Source organism: Maylandia zebra, linkage group LG2, assembly GCF_041146795.1.
Source record: "Maylandia zebra isolate NMK-2024a linkage group LG2, Mzebra_GT3a, whole genome shotgun sequence".
In the NCBI taxonomy this organism is placed as follows: Eukaryota; Metazoa; Chordata; class Actinopteri; order Cichliformes; family Cichlidae; genus Maylandia; species Maylandia zebra.
The window spans coordinates 40,603,505-40,624,078 of NC_135168.1; the positions used below are offsets into that span (position 1 = coordinate 40,603,505).

At 42.6% G+C, this 20,574-nt stretch overlaps 2 protein-coding genes across 3 annotated transcripts; both read left to right on the forward strand.

The window, feature by feature from the left end:
• Window positions 1–5,992: 5,992 nt before the first annotated feature.
• Window positions 5,993–12,741, forward strand: si:ch73-233f7.1 (protocadherin-10). 2 transcript variants are annotated; one of them, XM_004545430.3, is made up of 5 exons: window positions 5,993–8,552; window positions 8,643–8,756; window positions 11,175–11,233; window positions 11,463–11,590; window positions 11,888–12,741. In XM_004545430.3, the coding sequence occupies exons 1-5, from the start codon at window positions 6,234–6,236 to the stop codon at window positions 12,190–12,192; spliced, it is 2,925 nt and encodes a 974-aa protein (XP_004545487.1). In that variant the 5' UTR covers window positions 5,993–6,233; the 3' UTR covers window positions 12,193–12,741. The 2 variants fall into 2 exon arrangements, with proteins under 2 accessions (XP_004545487.1, XP_004545486.1); XM_004545429.3 differs by having other exon boundaries at window positions 5,993–8,756.
• A 4,899-nt stretch (window positions 12,742–17,640) lies between these two features.
• Window positions 17,641–20,261, forward strand: pcdhb (protocadherin b). Its single transcript, XM_014412612.3, has one exon. It carries the CDS (start codon window positions 17,841–17,843, stop codon window positions 20,259–20,261), a length of 2,421 nt encoding a protein of 806 aa, XP_014268098.3. The 5' UTR covers window positions 17,641–17,840.
• The last annotated feature ends 313 nt before the right edge of the window (window positions 20,262–20,574 follow it).

The following is a 20,574-nucleotide window of genomic DNA, read 5'->3' on the forward strand; positions in this document are numbered from 1 at the left end:
ACCTCAGATCATCTTGTTGACAATCTTGGGAAAAATATAAACATTAAAAGATCAAAGTCGACTGTGTCAAATTCTGCTGTTTTATTTCACCTATTACACTCCTATTAAGGTATTTGTAATGTTTCAGGTGTAACCCAACTCAGCTCCCTTTGGGTTCCCTCAACACTGCCCCCTTCAGACAATTTTCTCTCACTGAAAAAAGCTCCCAAGACTCTGATTTACTTTGGCAAGAAAACGCAGGGAAGAGTGGGTAGAAAAACATTAAGCATAGTATAAAAAGAATTCCATGCCACTTATTTTCACCTTGCTCCACAAAAGCAACATTTTTACTGTGCAATTATTTTGCTGTGGCACTGTACATATTGGAATAGATATGCATTATGATTAGCATGTCCTGATCCATCCACTGTACTTCAGTGGTGGTGACAGAGGCACGAGGAAGATCAAAGTCATCCTAATAGATTTCTATCACCACTCCCACCTGTTCCCTCCGGAATTTCCTCTCTTCCCAGCATGTGTGCATGCGTGTGCACGTCTGTTATGTCTATCAGACTGTTTGTGTTTCTGCATGTGTGCCTGAGTTTGCATCTGTTACCAAGTGGTTATGGACCTGTATGCCAGTGAGTGTGCATATATCTGTGTGTGTATGCATGTGTATGTGTGTAGTCTGTTTCAACATGTCTACTACTTGCGGGAATCTTATAATCTGGAACTGGAATATGTGCTCATGTCTGTGTCTGTCTAGCCTTGCTCCACCTCTCTCTTTCTCTTCCTTTCTCTTACTCTCACTCCTTGACAACTCTAATAAGTTTGGTAGATCAGGTTACACCCCTTGATACAACATGCCAGCTTCTCCCTTTTTCCCCCCTGTTTTCTCTAATTTGGTCTTCTTTTTCTTGCCCATTTCATATAACTGCTCTGTCTCAACAACAGACAGTTTCTCACGAACATGAGGAGACACACGCACAGCAGACGCACACAGACACTGACGGGGAGTGAGACAGACTACATGCACACGTCTGTCTCTGTAGGCCTCTCAGGTTGCTGACATTTTCCATTTTTGCGCATATAAAGTAATAATAATAATATTAGTGGGTGTGACAGAGCAAGGGTCCATTCACTACCGCTGCCAGCCTCCTATAAATATCCCCCTTCTTCAGGGGAATCCGAGAAGCAGCAGAGACCTTCAGTTTACACAGCTGAGGAGCATGTGGACGAAAATCTCTATTCTTTCTCTTTCCCTCTTTTTCCTGCCTCTCCTTTCCCCTATCCCTACTCTTCATTTTCCCATCACTTCACTGCTTGGTTATGTGACCATGTGTCTTTAACATTTTTTCCTGATCTCTTTGTCCTCGCTTGTCTCTTCTCACCTGTCTCCCTCCCTCGTGATTTCATGATATCTCTTAATCTCGCATGGCCTCCCACCTTTCCTGTCACCTTTACATCTACACTTTTCTGTTAGTCTTCTCTGATGGATATTATGGAGAAGCACCAGACAATATACAGCAGGTTATTATGGGAACTGCAGAGTGATGAGGTGAAGCTAACTGCAGGTGGAAGTCATCCTCCCTTTCATCACATCTCTCTATTTTGTCTCCTGACTCACCCACTTCCCTTTGCCCCCCAACACACGTGCCGACACTTGCTGAGCAACATCTGCTTAAGTAATCAAAATAATCTCTCTCTCTCTCTCTCTCTCTCTCTCTCTCTCTCTCTCTCTCACACACACACACACACACACACACACACACACACACACACACACACACACACACACACACACACACACAAGACTTATAGTAAGATGTCCAAATATGATATGTATTGGCCCATTTTCACGTGTGTGTATCAGATTGGGAGACAAAATCTGGAAATAGACTTCGCAGGTACTTTGTTGGTCTTTGGCTCCTCCTAGTGGATATTTGGTGATAACGTGGCTCTATTGTTTCCTTCACTTTCTGAAAAGGAAGACGTCATTTAAAGCCCACCTGTGAAATGTCATCACTCACGTCCCGGTTTCACTTTTAAAGAAACTAGCAGTTGACGTGTAAAAGCAAAGGGGAGTAGAGAAATTAATGCGGATTGTTAACCATTGTGATGCCAGTTAATTACCCGAAACGCTAACTTGTTTGTCTGCGCTCAGTTACGTGATCACCCTAACACTAGCATTAACCCCAAAAATCAGTTCAAACCAGCCATGACACAGCCCGAGACGTGCTCACACTGATAAAGAAGTTGTAGGGTACTCATAAATCCGTCGCATTCATAAGCCTGACGACGATATTTTTTCATCTCTGTAAGGTTTTCTTTTGCAGTGCCTAACTTTACATTTTTGTCGTTGAGCTTCTCTTTAAAACTGCAGTAAAATTCCTTAAATGTGTAACTTTGTGACGTAAAACACAGATCGTGTACAGTTCTCCTTGACAGTGTATATAAATCATTTACACCATGCGTACACCATGCATGACAAAACAGCGTAACACAAGTATAATTAATGATAATAGACATAGAGTGGTTAAAAATGATACCTAAAAAATGTAGAAAATTATTATCTGACACACACACAGATTAATGAATCAGACAATAAATAAGATCAACGGAAAGTAAGTGTATAAGGTGTATACAGTTTGGTGCTCTTTTGTTCCTGTTTCTCTGACTGTTATGCTGATGAATATCCGGTAGATGGCCCCCTAGGATCACAGAAAAAAGTCTCAAGCCAGAAAACGATGGCTTCTGGAGCGAAGTGACATGGCTCCAGAAACCTTTGACAATTCAATTCAATTCAATTTTATTTATATAGCGCCAAATCACAACAAAAGTCGCCTCAAGGCGCTTAAACAATTTCACATCGGTGCTTCGCTCCTTTAGCAACTTTTAACTGAGAAGTATGTTCTGTGAGAAGGACACCCATGCAATAACTCTCATGTAATCCTGTTCAATACGATCATTTCACTAATAGTTACATCCAGCTTCAACGCGTTGGGTTCCCCCAATGATGGAAAATACAGGCGGAAACATGCTGGTTTCATTAATAAACTCCTTTAGTTAAAACCATGAACTAGTGTTTGCTGAGCCAATTTATTAATGTGGTATCACCGAAACACAGATTGAAGCAAATATAGTTAAAAGATGATGCTATGCTTTAGTGGAAGGGTGATTTGGGGGCCATCATTACCTAAAAACACACAAGATGAATAATTAATGTTTTATGCTTTAGGGTGAAATGTGCAGGATTAATTGTATGGAGTAGATACTGATAAGGATTCATTTTTAATACATCTAAAGCTATGCGAACAACACTGTGAGCAAATGTGAGCACTTTAAGACTAAACACATTATGGCCTCCACTAATAAGCTTATGTTCAGTCGTCCTTGTGTTTCTCTTGATTTCCTGTGAGGTGCAGAACTACAGATAACTTTATCCGATTTAATTTTGTATCAGCAAAAATTATCCAGTGTTGTTAAAGAGAAGCAACACTTTTCTTTGGCACACAATACATTTTAAACCGTTCCATTTATTGCGGTATCGCATATTGTCCGATAGATGGCGCCACAAGATCACGAATGGAAAAGAAATATAGCGTTTTAAGTGCACTTACATGTGGACATTATGAGCCAAATAAAACATAGACGGCACTAAAGTGGAACTGAAAGCGCTTATAGAGAAAACAGCCCCCTTTATTTCAAGTGCATAAAAAAAACCAAATGAGTTTCTAACCACTTTACCATCCTTCATCCACCCACCAGTACTTTTTCATTCTGTGGGGAGGAACGGGTCACGGTCAGATGGCTTCTGAGCGGTAGTTCAGAGAAAGTAGTCTTTCTGTCGGACAATTGGGTGAGCGAGGCGATAGGGGCGGATGAGTCCGGCTTAATGCTGCGTGTAATGCATGTTAATGTTACAGGCACCGAGGGACCGCCGGCCCGAGGGCTCTGGGATTATTTATCACAAAACATTTGTATTCTTCCGTCGGAGAACGGTTGATCCCGGATAGCTGCACACTAATCCTTCACTCCGTTAATTAAAAAGAAGGGAAAAGCAATGGAACTGGTGGTGGTGGTGATTTTTTTTTTCTTTTTCCAGAAATGTAATCATTTCTGGAGAAGCTTAACCATCTGCTTGAGGTTAAGTCTACAAGCAGATTGTATTTTCTGCTTATTTAAACCTGGGGATTTTAGTTTTTCCTGAAAAGGGGAGGGAAATGCATGCCAGTGCTGCTTATTGGAGAGATAGAAGTGCAGCAACTTTAGTTCCCAGGGGAAGTAAAAGTAATGCTTTTTTTCCTGCGATTTCTTCCTCCGGGATGAGGATTTATGGTTTGATAGCATTGCGGTTTTATTCAAAAACAAGTAGTGACCTTTCTTACCTCTCCTTTAAAAACCCAGCTGAATATGAAGAGGGAACGTTATTCTCTCAGTTGCTTAAGAGAGAAATGTCAGAAACAACCACTGTCTTCAAGTGGAAGTATTCCCTTTGGCCCTGTTTGATTTGTTTTGAAAGTGAAAAGATCGCAGCAACATTAGACTTTGTTTCCCTGATCACCCTCAAAGAGGACCAACCATCAACACGATTTTCCACAGAGGTTTTAGTCCTCAGGTTGTTGGGAGCAATTTATAGAAAAATGCAGCGTCTAGTGTAAAAGGAAATGCTGCCCCTAAGAAGCAGAAATGTTTGTTTCTTGTTCTTTCTCTCTCATCTCCTTCTCGCTTCTTTTCCTTTTTAGTTGCTAACAAGCCCAACGCTGCCCGGGGGCCAAGGCTGTGTCGTCAGTCCCATGAAGAGACTTTCAGATTTCCACCATTTTTTTGGCATTAGGATGCTAGTCGTGTCTGTCTGGAGAAGAACCTGAATTCACAAAGGCAGCCTTTGGTCGCACTCTAACTCTGTCTTTAACTGCTCCCTGCCGCGCACTGCTTGTCTAACTGACCAGGATATACAGGAAAGCGATTAGATGTGAACAAACATGCGCGGTGCTCTAAAGAGTTGTTCTCTTTATCTCAAAACTATAATGGCACTCTGATACAGCCTTTTCTGTTTATGCCAGTCTGTAAACAAATCATCTATGAGATATTTATCTAATCCCAACCACAGTATAATACCTGATTAGAGACAAGTATGATTGAGGCTTTATGACACTGCTTTTACGTTGATTGTGTTGATACATGTACAGACCCACTTAAGTGAATTAAAGGCGTGTAATGCGTATTTGTATTGGTCTTTTGTCCGTTTATGATTCTCAAAGTAATCGTTTTAAGTTCCAGGACCTGTAGCTCACACTCATTTAAACACTGATTAAAAATGAATACTCTGACCTATCAAAGATTCTTTTTGTAAAACCCAATTTCGCATGTGATGATTAATGAATGGGACTGTTTTATAGTGTTTGTATTCATCTTCAAAGGGCTCTAATTCAAAAGCATTATGAAGTCCCAGGAGCCTACTGTTAGTGGCCACTGGGCCATTTGAAGCAGAGCGAGTGAGTGCTTAAGCTTGTGTGTTTTGTTTACTGTATTTCAACACGTACTCATGGGACCTCAGAAGAATAGTTTATTATTTTTCTGAAGGTGCAGTGGGGATTGCAATAAAACAATAACACGATGCTGGCTATCACCACGGTCCTGGCGCAGTAAGGAGCTGGGAAAACCAAGACAAATCCTTACTCATCCTCATCTAGTAAACCCAGCCTAGGAAAGGACACCCGTGACACACTTTGACTTCTAATCCAAATCTGGCTCTGACGTCTGGTATCAAACTTACGCCCTGTCCTCACTTTAATGGGTCAGGCGAACAGACACGCGGATGTGAAAGGGTTAAACGTCTACAGTAATTAGAGTCGTATTTCGCGTCAGCGTCCTCCAATACGGAGCTGCGAGAAGCCACGTCCACCCCCTCCATCTCTCTTTCCATCTCTCTCTCCCTCTCTCTCTCTGTCACACACACACACACATACACACGCACCTCCCCACCGGCTCCTCCAAGTGCCTAATACACTGTAAAATCAAAGCGCGAGCCTCCCCCGTTCATACCGGTGTTGCGCGTGGAGCACAGCACCGAGAGAGGTGCTTTCACTCTGCTCCCGCTCTCTCATTCTAAGTATTTGGCAAAGTTACCCATACAAATAAATGTGACTAACTTCAATCTTAGGACAGGCTCCTTTTCTCTATTATGTACAGCTGAATGTCTTTATGAGGCGAAAGATGTCCGTGTGAGGTGCTTTACGCACGGGGCTGAAATGGATCACATTCTCTCCAGAGGCAGCTGGGTGCCGGTGACTGGCCTGGTTATATGTCTGCTTCTGTGCGCGTGTGTCGTGGACTTGGTTCTCGCGCAAATTCGCTACTCTATCCCAGAAGAGCTGGAGCATGGAGCTTTTGTGGGCAACATCGCCGAAGACCTAGGTTTGGATGTGGCAAAGCTGTCAGCCCGTCGGTTTCGTATCGTTTCTGGCGCAAAGAAACAGTACTTAGAAGTGAACTTGGAGAACGGGATTCTCTTCGTCAACGAAAAGATAGACAGAGAAGAGCTTTGTGAACGAAGCCCAAACTGTTTTTTGCACTTACAAGTGGTCATAGAAAACCCGTTAGAACTATACAGAGTTGAAGTGGAGATTTTAGACGTGAATGACAACTCCCCCAGTTTCCCGTGGAGCGAGTTTAATCTTGACATCACAGAGTCCGCTGCGCCCGGCTCTCGTTTCCCGTTGGAGAGCGCCCAGGACCAGGACGTTGGCACCAACTCTCTGCGCTCATACCTGCTGAGCGCAAACGAGCACTTCGCACTGAACATCCAGACGCGCAATGATGGGAGCAAGTTTGCTGAGCTCGTGCTGGACACCCCACTGGACCGGGAACAGCAGAAAAAGCATGAAATGGTTCTGACTGCTTATGACGGGGGCTCACCGGAACGCTCAGGGACAGCGCTGATAACTATTACAGTTTTGGATGCCAACGATAACGTGCCTGTGTTTGACCGCGCAGTTTACCGCGCGAGCCTGGTGGAGAACGCACCGAGAGGGACGCTGGTGCTGAAACTGAACGCCACAGACCTGGATGAGGGCTCGAACGGGGAGGTTACTTATGCGTTCAGCGGGCACGCACCACTCAAGGTGCGCGAACTGTTCAGCGTGGACCCCTACATGGGTGAAATCCGAGTGAAGGGTATTGTGGACTATGAGAAAGCAAGTGTTTATGAGTTGTATGTACAAGCGAAAGACAGGGGACCCTCGGCCGTGGCCGTACACGGCAAAGTGCTGGTGGACATCCTGGATGTAAATGACAACGCTCCCGAAGTTATCCTCACATCAGTGTCCACTCCCGTTCAGGAAGATGCGCCAGCAGGTACGGTGATAGCGGTTATCAGTGTTATGGACCGGGACTCTGGAGAGAACGGAAACGTTGACTGCCAAATTCCAAACAACGTTCCCTTTCAGCTCCACTCATCTTTTAAAAACTATTACACTCTTGTGACAAGCGAGTTTCTGGACAGAGAAACCGTGTCCGAATACAACATCACCCTCACAGCACGAGACCTGGGCTCTCCTTCGCTCTCTACCAGAAAAACCATTCTCGTTCAAGTGTCTGACATTAACGACAACCCCCCGCGGTTCTCCCAACCTTCATACACAGTTTATGTGACCGAGAATAATGCCCCGGGCGCTTCCATTTGCTCTGTAACTGCATTCGACCCCGATTCTAACCAGAACGCCTATCTGTCTTATTCTATTCTGGAGGGTCAGATTCAGGGCATGCCCGTGTCCACTTATGTCTCAATCAACTCTGACAACGGCAACATCTACGCACTGCGCTCCTTTGATTACGAACAATTAAGAAACTTTCAGATTCTGGTACAGGCACAGGACGCAGGCTTCCCCCCTCTCGCGAGTAATGTCACAGTTAACGTCTTTGTCTTGGACCAGAACGACAACGCACCTGTTATCGTATCCCCACTGCCGAAAAACGGCACTGTGGCCACAGAGGTGGTTCCGCGGGCAGTAGACGCTGGCTATCTGGTTACCAAAATAACAGCGATAGACGCAGACGCGGGGCAGAACTCCCGCTTGTCCTATCAGGTGTTACAGGCTACAGACCCGGGGCTGTTCAGCGTAGCTCTGTACACGGGAGAAATCAGGACTATTCGTCGAATAGTAGAAAAAGACGCAACGAGACAGAGACTGGTAATATTAGTCAAGGACAACGGGCAGCCACCGCTTTCCGCCACTGTCTCCATTGTCCTCACAGTGGTAGACAGCGTGCCCGAGACCCTGTCAGATTTCGGGGACCTCACACTCAGCCCGCAGCCCCCTTCAAACCTCGCTCTCTACTTGATCGTGTCGCTGAGCACTATATCCTTAATATTCCTGGTGGCTATCATCGTGCTGGCTGCAGTAAAGTGCTACAAGGATAGCGAGACTCTCAGCGGGTACAACCTGCCCCCCCTATCCTGCTGCTGCTGCGGGGGGTTTCAGCCAGAGCCGCCCCCGGAGATGTTCAAAAAATCCAACCTCAACCTGCAGATTTCATCCGCCGCCAAAGTGCCCACGAACTGCATGGAGGTGAATGGAAATAGCAGTCTCTCTCAATCATATTGTTATAAAGTGTGTCTAACCCCCGAATCAGCCAAAAGTGACTTTATGTTTCTGAAGCCGTGCAGCCCGAGCAGCACACCGAGGAACAACGAGGCAAAGAGCGCGGAAAACTCGTGGAACGCGCAAAGCCGGAGCGCATCTGTGAACAACGGAGCAACTACTCCCAGTGAGGTAGAGTGAAATCAGCATATAGTATAAAACAAAGGAGAGCGAGCGTTTAATTCCACCCCATTCCACACACTGACACAATAACAACTATCAACTCAGTTTCCATCAGATGTGAATCTAGACTGTGACATTCTCCCATGAAGGTCAAATCGCGCATGCCATACAGGCTGGTACTCAACTTGAGGAAAACCTTCAGTAAAGTCACTCTTTTCTTCTATCACTCCCTCGTTAGTGTTTTCGCACAGCGTGTCGTCTTCACAGCGTTTTAATATAATTGTGGCAATAATGAATTCTAATTGTGCTGCCCATGTTAATGTTTTGCACCCGGGAAATGAAATGAGACGACGTGAGATTACATTTTAATTGACATGTTAATGAAAGTGTAAAGCCCCATCTTGCGAGGAGCATATGCTGTGCAAAAAACCGTGTCTGAGAACGAAGTGAGATGTCAATTACTGCACGAGAGGAAGATGAGATGTAGTTCAGGCAGTCTCCTCTGTTCAGTCTTGGTATCAATTCAAGCATTTAATAATAATTCGAGAACTAATTATAGAGATTGTGACCTGCGAGAACAATGTCTACATCATCCAGTGTTATTGCCACACAGTTTTCATGCAGTGACGTGCACACACCTGCTTCCAGCGTATCTACCTGAACAAAAAGTCAAGGTTACAAACATGAAGGTGAATGGCAGCTGTTTGAAATTGTCAGCCTTGGGTTCAGGCAATCCATGTCACGGGCACTCGGGTTTGTGAACACGCCTTCTTGTTTTCAAACTAACAATACAGGACAGATAACCTCACTAACTATGCCTCAAGGGCACAAGGACGACCGAACCATTATACCAGACACAATGTGGCGTATTCGCAAGAGGGGGGTGGCTGTCCATTATTGATGAAAAATGGCAAATGGTCGGTTTTGGGGAGACAGGGGAGGACATCGCGAGGGGAGGGGGCAAGGAGAAGGAGGGGGCGCAAGGACATGGCTGGACTGAGACGTGGACAGCCTGTAGATCGGCCCCAGCACTGTCCTCTGAATGCGAGGAGAGAAAGAGAGATGTGGCTTCATATTTGTCGAGCAAGGGTGGGGAAGAGGAGGGGGTGAAAGGGAAGGAAGGAGAGGGGAGAAATGAGACGAGGAAGGGGGGTAGTTTACAGAGGAAGGGTGTCTACGCCCGTGTTTTTTTTATTTTTATTTTTTTTATTATTATCATAATAGACGGAGCAGCAGACCATAAATATGTGCGTAATGCCGATTCCGGTATGAATCGGCCCTGACTCTTTGTCCCCTCCGGTCTAATAGCGTGGAGGGGACAAAGAGTCAGGCCCTTGATACCAGACTCCACCAGGCTGACTGAGAAATGTCAGCCCGGTCACTGACACATACACCTCTGGCCACAAGAGGGAATTCGAGGTCACGGTGAATGTGCCGCCTGTAGCTAAACTCCTTCAGGAGAAAGTGTCCTTCTTTTTATTAATTGGCTCCACCAAATCACCCGGTAGTGCCCCTCAGCGTGCTCACGTGAGTCACAGTGAGGTTGTCTCTGGCGCGTCAAAGACAAATCACAACGAATCACAAATACTCGAAGCAAGTGCATAACCGCGCTTAAGTTGACGAATTGAAGGTGAAAAGGGAGATTAAACACACATCTAAGCGCGCACGACACACAGGAAAGGTAGGCGAATGTGATGTGTGCCACGGTGTGAATGCGTGGCGAGACGTGCTGGGTTATTCCATTTACAGCTGCGAGGGCCGCAAACTTTTCAAGGCTCTCTGCGAGACTTTTAATTAAAAACCTTGCTCGAGGAGCGTCAGGCAAATATTAATGTAAAATGATGCATAAAATCCACAAAACAATGACGTGTGTAATTTTCTTAATTTCCTCCCTGGCACGGTTCCCTTTGAAGATTAAAATCATGTTTCGTTTCATCCCGGTGGGGTTCTAATTGGTTTTGTGCACAGCTGGCTGAGGACAGTATTTTGAATACCGATTCTAATAATAACTTACGTCGCATTCTTCTCGTTAACAACTTTAGGTGGATTAATGGAGCGTGGAATCCGTACTATGAGAATCAAATTGGAATAAATATCACTCGGGTGCTCTCTTTCACCCTTCCCGCTGCGCCACGGAGGATAAAAGCAAAACTAAGTGACAGGCGAATCGTAGCTGGAGGCGTCACCACCTCTACTCTTGAAATGAGCATGTTCTGCCAAACATCCACGGGGCGGCAGCCACGATCCATCTGAAAAGAATCGTGTCTTCAATTCAGGAGGGATCCCAAGAAAGTCTACTCCTGTCAGCTATCAGTGACCTCTATCATAACAGACATCGTTTAGATGAAATTAAAAATAGAGCCACACGGAACTGATCGTTGACATGAATACCCTTCCATTAACTCTGACAATATCTTCCCTCTGCAGCTAAAGCAGCCAAACACAGACTGGACTCTCACGAAGAACCAAAACTCCTCTATTAAAAGGTATAGTTCTGAACTTTGACCTGATTTCTGTAGAGCAGCATTATGACCTGCCCCCCCCCCCCCCCCCCCCCCCCCCCCCCCATCACACACAAACACACACACACACAAGTATGTGCTCAATAAAGCTCTAAAGCATACAGTCTGCATAAAAAATGCTCATGTCAATATGATTTGCATTTTCATAAATATGAGTCAACGGTGTTGTTACACAGACTTATTTCATTTGTAGTTACAATTCCATAAACATGGATGGCACCCTCATGCGAAAAGCCATGCATGCAGACCCAGAAAACTATGTCACCTCAATGGCACCTGGACAATACTGGACCTGGGGTACTCACATGAGAGGCACGAAAGGTGAGAGAGGCTAAATGCATTCCTGCTTATGTATGCATATGGAGTATTTCATCTACACTACTTTAATATTACACACGCTGCGCATCCTCGTTCTTTAATTTTTTTACTTTTTTGTTATTCCCTTAACTCACTTGTAGCTGACGGCCTACCTCATCCTCACTAAACTGACCACTAAACAGATCACTGCTCCTTTTACTGCATTTAATCGTTAACAGTCCTTACAACAAGCTGTAAAGACATGAGTCAGTATTGAATAATAAGCAGTTGTTTCTTCTCTCCTTTCTCCTCATGTTATAGATTATAAAATGTCTCCTTCACCCAGTGGGATTCCCTCTCGCCCCTGGACTCCTCGGTGTACACCTCCTCCCCAGCAGCAGCAGCCTTCAATCCCCTCCCACCCGCACCCACACCCACCACCCGATTACCACCACAATGTGTACATCCCTGGGACGCCATCAGGCTTTTGCACCCTGAGGCCTGCCGCACAGCGAAGCGACCTAGATGTCCACAATTCATTTTCTACTTTTGGAAAGAAGCGCCGTCTCCAGATGTCGCCCCAGGGAGAGACTGCGATCATAAATAATGACCTGTACAATGACTGACTTTTCAATAACTGCCCTAGTGGATGATTAAAAAGATGGATATCCTTATATGAAAACAGAGGTAGAGCCCACCCAGTACATAAATGAATGAACATATGATTTATAAGTGGTATGAAAATAGAAAGGGAAAGAGGAATAATGTATGGACAATCTGTTTTGAAGAAGGATAATGAAGGTCTGATGGCTATTTATTTGACATGCCACTGCAACATTGTCAGCATATGTGTCTGTTTTTATTATTAGAATTATCATTATTATTATTTAGACAATCAAACTGGAGCAGCAGTTACATCCAAAATAGTTTTCGAAAAAGCATTCGTGGACAATAATTTTGCACATCCTTATGAATTTATATTTTTTGGTTACATGAAAAAGAAGACGTGTTTTTCCTTTTTGTATCTTTGTTTGCTAACAGAGCTTGTGTGAATATGAAACAGTGAGTATGTATATGCAAGCTGCACCATGAAGCAGACTACTGTAATGACAGGGGAGGGTTCCTTCCTTTACACATGTACTGTATACATTTATGAAAATAAAGTATTTTTTTCATATGGCCTTCCTCTTTTCTTTCAAGCAAGCATTTGTGACCTGCTGTGATTCATAAAACATAATCCCTGCACCAAAACAGATTCAGTCGATGTGCACGCATAAATGATTTAGATGTAAGTTTTCCAGATCTATGTTTAATTAGCCTGAGTTAATTATTTTGAGGTGAAAAAGTTCCAGAGCTACTCGTACAAGGGTGAAAAGCTTTTCGCCTTGGTAAGCTGTTTTCCACGGTGAGGAATAAACATAGTAAAATGCTAACATATGCTAATTGGAGTGCTTGCATTTCCATTTGCCCGCAGAGAATAGTGGGGTTCATTAACTGAACAAACAGAACCTCCTCTCTCGAAATATCACTTTAATTAAGACCACGAACAGGAATACAAGGGAGGAAAGAGAAAGGATGGGGGTGGGGGGCTCTTAACTCCAAATGCCACACCTGAATCTGAGCAAGGGGGCCTGTGGCTTCTCTCTCTATGTATGCCCTTTTATTTCTTTCTTCTCTGGGAATTAGTTCACAGCATCAACAGATGGGAGCTGGCCACTGGCCAGAAATGAGCAGGGTAATTAGGTTGTCCTATGGCTCAGATTGAAAATAATGTCGTTAATAAGGAAACGGGTGTCCATAGAGAGCATGAAGGGGAGCAGAGTAACCTTCTCTGTAGTAAGGTGATCCACAGGGACAGTGAAAGGGGCAGCCATTTTTAGATCGGCTTGGCTCATTTTCAGGTTTTGATCCTTGAAATAAAGTGGAAGTTGGACATTGTTTTTTTCTTTTCTGTTTTAAACACGTTCAGAAACACCAAATTCGTGTATATAAAATAGATCACATACATATCAGCTTCCTTTAAAGTCAGCAACTGGTGAAATTGTAGTGAAATGATAAAATATAAAATCTCAACGTTTCTTCTCTTACAGCATAGCAGGACTTGTAAGGCAGACAGACTCGCTTCATTTCCACATCATGTAACCATTACTGTCGGTCGCACTGGGAGCTGTCCATTGTCATAGTGCTGAAACGGCTTTGTCCATTTGTGCCTCTAAATCCAACTGCAACGTTTCCTGTTGTCCACCAGAGGGCGCTTAGAGCACGGTGCAGCAGGCTGGATTTAATGCTTTCACAGCAGCCTCTCACATACATAAATCATGACCTCTTAAAATGTTTTGTTTTTAATTTTTAAGTAGTGATAAGAAAACAAAGTCATGAGGTGTAAATTATGCTCGTAAAATACAAATAAATTGCATACCCCTCCCCCCCTCTCTAATGTCAGTGGTAGGTTTAACCAAAAAAATACCAATAATGCAACAACATAACATTAGATGAAAACGCTGTTACAACACTGTTGCAACAACCTTGCATTCATTAATGTAAAAAAAATGCTCTACTTAAATGAAGCAATTGAATGTTGCAGCTTGCTGTGGTGAAAAGCTTTAAATACTGTTGATTACATTAATCTCTGTTTGTTCGTTTTTTTTGTTAACCACATCTTACTCTGCAAACTAACTACTACAGTTTCCCCAAAATATAAACACATAAACAAAGTAGTTGAGTAAAAAACACACAATTACACAAAGAAACATAGATGAAATGTGGTTTAAATACTCAAGTAAAGGACAAAAAAGGACAAGTGCCTCCGAAAACTACTTAGTAAACTGTAAGTTAAGTTATTTATATATTATAGATGTTTAAATTTGATTAATTTATGATCACAACGTTTTCACAGTCACTATACTGACCAGTTTTTCCACAGAATAGTTCCCCGGTAGAGGGCATCATTGAGTAAAAATTATTTTAGTGATCCACTTATTTAAAACTCTTATCCAACCCAGGGAGAAGTGTTCCCCTCCAAACAAAACTTGTTGGACAGAAAATATAACAGAAAATATTATGTGGACACCGTGTAATGTACAAACAAAACAAACAAGCAAAAACAAAAAACTGGTCGAATCTCAGTGGGAGTCATACTGTCTGTTGCATGGGCCCCCATTTTTTTGTGTCTCTGAAGCCCTTTATGACTCAGTCTGTTTGCTTAGGGTTGTTGTCATATGGGCAGATCAGATTCTTCACTAATAGTCTCATGCGTGATAACATCTGAGCCTATATTGCAAAGCCTAGTGAGTTCTTGGCAAAAAGCATAATGAAAAAGTAATTAAAAATAATTGTAATAAAATGTAATAAAACTTTGGCAGTCAAGGAGTACTACCACTACTACCACATATATTAGTGAGCCACCATTTCATGAGTAAGATGGCTCAGTGTACATTTTTAAACTTAATTTTCAATCTTTAAGATAATTAAATGAATGTAACAATCATTTCCATCAAATCTGACTTTTTATATCAAGTGTGCATGGATTTTTTAAATGTAAAATTGTGGTTTCAGATAATAAAATTTTTTAAATAAAGCATTCCAAACCATGAAGTTACATAAAGTAGTGGCTCAGACACATTCACATTCTAGTGACCAGTGCTGTTTCCAAATTAGTTTCATCTTCAACAAATCTAAAATTATTTTGACCAAGACTATTTATTAGAAAAAGTCAGGTTTCACATTTTCAGAGGCATTTTCTAGCCAATCCTTACAGTGTATGTACAAAGGAAATGGCATTTTAAGCAGTGATTGATTAGAAAATAACACATGTTGAATTAACACAAAAAATTACAAAAAGTGAAGATTACAGTTGGGTGTGACCTGATTAAAGCATCCATAGATACAGGCCAGACTCATCTAGTCCACTTGTGGGACCAGAAATAATAGATAATCAGATAACTGAGGTTAGATTGATAGAGGCTGTGATGATCACTGGCACTCCTTTTGGCTCTTTTAAACGCATCATGATGAACTGTCAGCTTAGGTCTTTAAGGGAAACTTGATGGATTCAAGGAGATTTATTGTCATTCGCAGCACATGTTTACATGAGGTGGAACCTCATGTACACATGGTCCCGGAGCAAGAAGAAACAGTATTTTAAATTGTAAGTAAATTAATAGTTAAAAAAACAAATACAATTACCAGTTGGGAGAATAGATATAGAAATGTAGGTATAAATATAGGTATAGATACTTTAGCAGCAAACGGGCATAATGACCAGCATTGATAAAGTGACGGTGTCAGTAAGTGTCTTATTGTAAACTGTGATGTAATCCAGTTGCAGTACAGAAGGTAAACCAAAATACCCAAGGTATGTGTAGCTCTCTCTCTCTTCTGTGAACATGATGATCCATATACAGTGGAAGTCCCCAGTGAGCTGTTTATTACATTTATCAATCCCATTCTCCTTTGCCTTAAAACTATTGCACAAAAACACTTTTCCTTCTATGGGCTTCTCACAACAGCAGTTATGAGTGTACTTTAATGAGCAGATAATAATTTTATTGCAGCCCGGAAATACTTCCAGGCACTAAGTGTACTGAGTGTATCCTTGACTATCATAGAGCTCACACTAATTAGAACATTGCTTAACATATTTTTTTTCCATCAGTGAGATCCGCCTGTGGATCGCAGCTTGTACTCTGGCTTGCAGAGTACAACAGTCAGACTGAAATCAGGAACATAACGGTGCATGATAACTGTGCAAACATTTCAAATACACAGCCAGTGGTGGGAGGTAAAAAGCTGATCTTAATTTGCCTTTTTGTCAAGAACTTTGACAAGACAGTAATCTAAAAGGAGACGAATTGCACAGTGAGAGATTTTGCTAAGGCAGCTGCAGTAAACTCTGACACATGCTCTCTATCTTTCTCTCTTTCTCTGCCAACTGTAAACATCCTTTGATTGAGAGTATCACTCTTTCCTGATTCCAACCAGTCAGATTTTGGCACTACTCTCTGCTGCTGTCAGCTGTCATTTAGGTGTCAGATCAAGGAGGGACGCACGTCTCCTTCACACAATTCACCTCCAGGTTTTATCAGTGTCTTCTCACTGATTACATCACACCCACTCACATCTTCATCATTGTTCTTCACCCCTACTGTACCTCTCAAATGTGTAGCCTTGTTGAGTATATGTGGTAAAATCTAGTGAACACTTGACTCTACTTACACTTCAACTGTTACTCATTGTGGATGTTTACCCTAAAAAACTTTCTGTTACTTGAGTCTCCTTAGACTGAATGCTTCCACCCCCTAAACTACTATAAAGTTAAATGCATACAATGTGTTTGTTTTAGTCCAAGACCTACTTCAACTTCACTACAATTTGGCTGCTATCTTGTAGAGACCAACTACATGCGGATTTCTTGACTGTTTCCATATTACAGGCAAAACAAAACAAAACATGTTTTAAACTTTTAAAAATTAATATAAAAGTAAATGGAAATAAAAGTCATAAACTACAAACTGTAAAATAGCATCTACCAGCACAGGTCATTTGCCAGCTTAGGGCAGACTGTAGTAGGCTGGCGTCAAGTAGTAACAGCGCCAACAGGCTTGTGTATAAAGGCACAGAAAGCTAGAAAAGGTTTATGTCTTTATTATACAATCATATACCTCAGTAATGTAGGAGCTGTTTTAAACAGCTGTTTTAAATCATCTAGTGGCATGTAAATAAAATAAAGACATGCCAACTTAAGGATAGTAGATTGTTTTATCCTCCATGATTTATTCCCTTGTTATAAAGACCTCAGACAATATTTGAAATTAATCCTTTATTATTACAAAACAAACAACTGTCTTTTGAAGACATGCCCGATGAATGAGAGATGTTGTCAGGATAAAGCACACAGTGCTGCTCGTGCGCCTGTGTGTGTGTTTGGGGATGTCCTTCCATGCGTCAGTGCCTTGCGAAGCTGCAAAGCTGATTTCAGAGCTGAATAATTCAATACACTATGTTTAGCGTGTATCGCACGGTGTCACTGTTGACCACTAGAGCACACTACCACACTACTCTTCTTCTCTGAAGTCATGACACACCCATTTGTAAAGGCAAAGGACTGGTTTCTTAAATGGGCGCTTATGATTATTTACACACAGAACCTTAATTCATTCTTGTCTATTGTTTTTCTGGATTTTTTTTTTTGCAAAGATACTCTGTGAAATCTTAAGAATCACAGACATAAAACGTCTTTTAGGATCTGGCTTATTTTTTTCCTGCAAAGGAAAGGATGAGATTTTGCATTGCCGTCTTTGTCTTGTGTGCAACATGGCCAGCCGCTTTGTCGGTGACACGGTACTCCATACCCGAGGAGAAGGAAAGGGGATCTGTTGTGGCTAATCTGGCTGCAGATCTGGGACTTGAGCCAGGAGGTTTGGCGCAACGAGAGGTAAAACTTGATATTTTTTCCAACAAAAAATACCTAGATTTTAACAAAAAGACGGGCGAACTGTACATCGTAGAAAAAATGGACAGGGAATATCTTTGTCCGGCGAAACCCGCGTCCTGCTTTTTAAAGCTCGATGTGATCATAGAAAGCCCCTTACGTATCTTCAACATCGAGCTTGGAATAACGGACATAAACGATAACGCTCCACATTTCCGACGGGACAGAGTAGAGCTCGACGTTTCAGAATCTGCAACGCCGGGCGAGAGGTTCTCCCTGCCCAACGGCGTGGATCCAGATGTTGGTATAAATACAATTAAAACGTACAAACTCAGTGTTAGCGAACACTTCACAATCGAAATTCAGACAGGTAGCGACGGAACTCAGTATGTAGACTTGGTGTTGACCAAATCGTTGGATAGAGAACAGACTGCTGTTCATAATTTAATATTAACTGCAGTGGATGGCGGTGTCCCGGTGCGCTCTGGCACTGCTAATATTATTGTAAGAGTACAGGACACAAACGATAATCCCCCACGGTTTGATAAGCAGACTTATACAATTAACATGACGGAAAACACCCCAATAGGGACCTTAGTGATGAAGCTAAACGCCTCGGACCTTGACGAGGGTTTGAATTCAGAGATTGTGTACTCATTCACCCTTTACACGTCGGAGAAAACACAAGAGGTGTTTTCACTGAATCATAACACTGGAGAGATAACTGTGAAAGGAACTATAGACTATGAAGATATGAAATTCTATGAGATGCACATAGAGGCCAGAGACAAAGGCACGCATCCCTTGCTTGGTCAGTGCAAAGTGGTCGTTAATGTGAAGGACATGAATGATAATTATCCGGAAATCATCATACAGTCTGTTAAAAACACAGTGGAGGAGAACGTAGCAGTAGGAAGTGTTATTGCACTTGTAGATATAAGTGATAGAGACACGGGGGATAACGGAAAAGTAAGCTTGACTATACATCGACCCATGCCCTTTACAATTAACACATCTTCAGATCGACCCATGCATTACAAGCTCATTGTGTCCGAGCCTTTAGATCGCGAAACAGTACCTGAATATGACATTACTCTAATTGTAACAGACGCAGGGATGCCACCTTTATCTGATAATGAAACAATAACTGTCCATCTGCTCGATGTTAATGACAACGCGCCACAGTTCCCCCAGTCATTTTATACTATACGTGTCATGGAGAATAACGCACCTGGGGCCTTGCTCAGCTCACTCACTGCCTTTGACCCCGACCTCCATGAAAACCAGTATCTAGTTTATTTCATAATAGAGAAGGAGATAGCCAACACATCCATGTCTATGCTGTTCTCCATCAATCCAGAGAACGGTAATCTTTACGCACTCAAAACCTTTGATTATGAGATTGAGAAGGAGTTTCTGTTCCACATCGAGGCCAGAGACTCTGGCTCTCCTCCTCTCAGCAGTAACGTGACCGTCCACATCATTATTGTGGACCAGAACGACAATGCTCCAGTTATTGTGTCTCCGTGGCGTGCACAAGGCTCTGTGGTGGAGGAAAAGATCCCCAGATCCACTGATAAAGGATCCCTGGTTGCCAAGGTGATAGCCTTAGACACAGACTCTGTGCACAACTCTCGGATCACCTACCAGTTTCTACAGGTGACTGACGCCACCTTGTTTAGTCTGGACCAATACAATGGAGAGATCCGGACTATGAGGATGTTCAGTTACAGAGATCCACGCCACCAGAGACTGGTTGTTGTTGCCAAGGACAACGGAGAGCCTGCTCTCTCTGCTACAGTCACCATCAAGCTGACCACAATGGAGACTGCTGTTAAAGCCTACTCTGACATGACTGAGGAGCCTCTGGAATATGACATCTTCTCAGACATCAACCTGTATTTGGTCATCGGTCTGGGCTCGGTGTCGTTTCTGCTGCTCATCACCATATTGGTCACCATCGTGATCAAGTGTCAGAAACCCAAGCCCAGCAAAGCAGCTCCTCCCTCCAGGAACAGTGTGATCAGTGAGAGGAACTCCACCATTGCAGACTCCACTCTGGTCTCCAACGATGCCTACTGGTACAGTCTGTTTCTAGCAGAGACCAGGAAAGGAAAGCTGGTGGTTAGACAACCTCTGCCAAAGGGCTCCAGATACATTGTGTCCAGCATACCGAGAGGGACAGGGCTGACAGACACTAGTGACTCAGCAGCTTCTACTCTGCAGGTGAGAGTTCAGTGTCGATATTTGTATTTATGTTCATGAGTTTTTATATTCATTATTCATTCATCATATACAGTAGACTCCTTCCACAATGTAAAAGTTCAGGAGTGATTTACTGTTATTTAAGCTCATTAATAGTATTATAGTATTTCTAAATATATATCTATATATATAAATATATCTATCTATCTCTCTCTCTCTCTCTCTATATATATATATATAAATATATCTATCTATCTATCTATCTATCTATCTATCTATCTATCTATCTATCTATCTATCTATCTATCTATCTATCTATCTATCTATCTATCTATCTATCTATCTATCTATCTATATATATATATATTGAAAT

Bases quoted from the DNA above. Each gene is read 5' to 3' on its own strand.
- si:ch73-233f7.1 (XM_004545429.3), top strand. From the start codon at position 6,234: ATGGATCACATTCTCTCCAGAGGCAGCTGGGTGCCGGTGACTGGCCTG. The intron at 11,234-11,462 runs GTATAGTTCTGA...TTTCATTTGTAG, and splicing joins CAAAACTCCTCTATTAAAAG to TTACAATTCCATAAACATGG. The intron at 11,591-11,887 runs GTGAGAGAGGCT...CTCATGTTATAG, and splicing joins TCACATGAGAGGCACGAAAG to ATTATAAAATGTCTCCTTCA.
- pcdhb (XM_014412612.3), top strand. From the start codon at position 17,841: ATGAGATTTTGCATTGCCGTCTTTGTCTTGTGTGCAACATGGCCAGCC.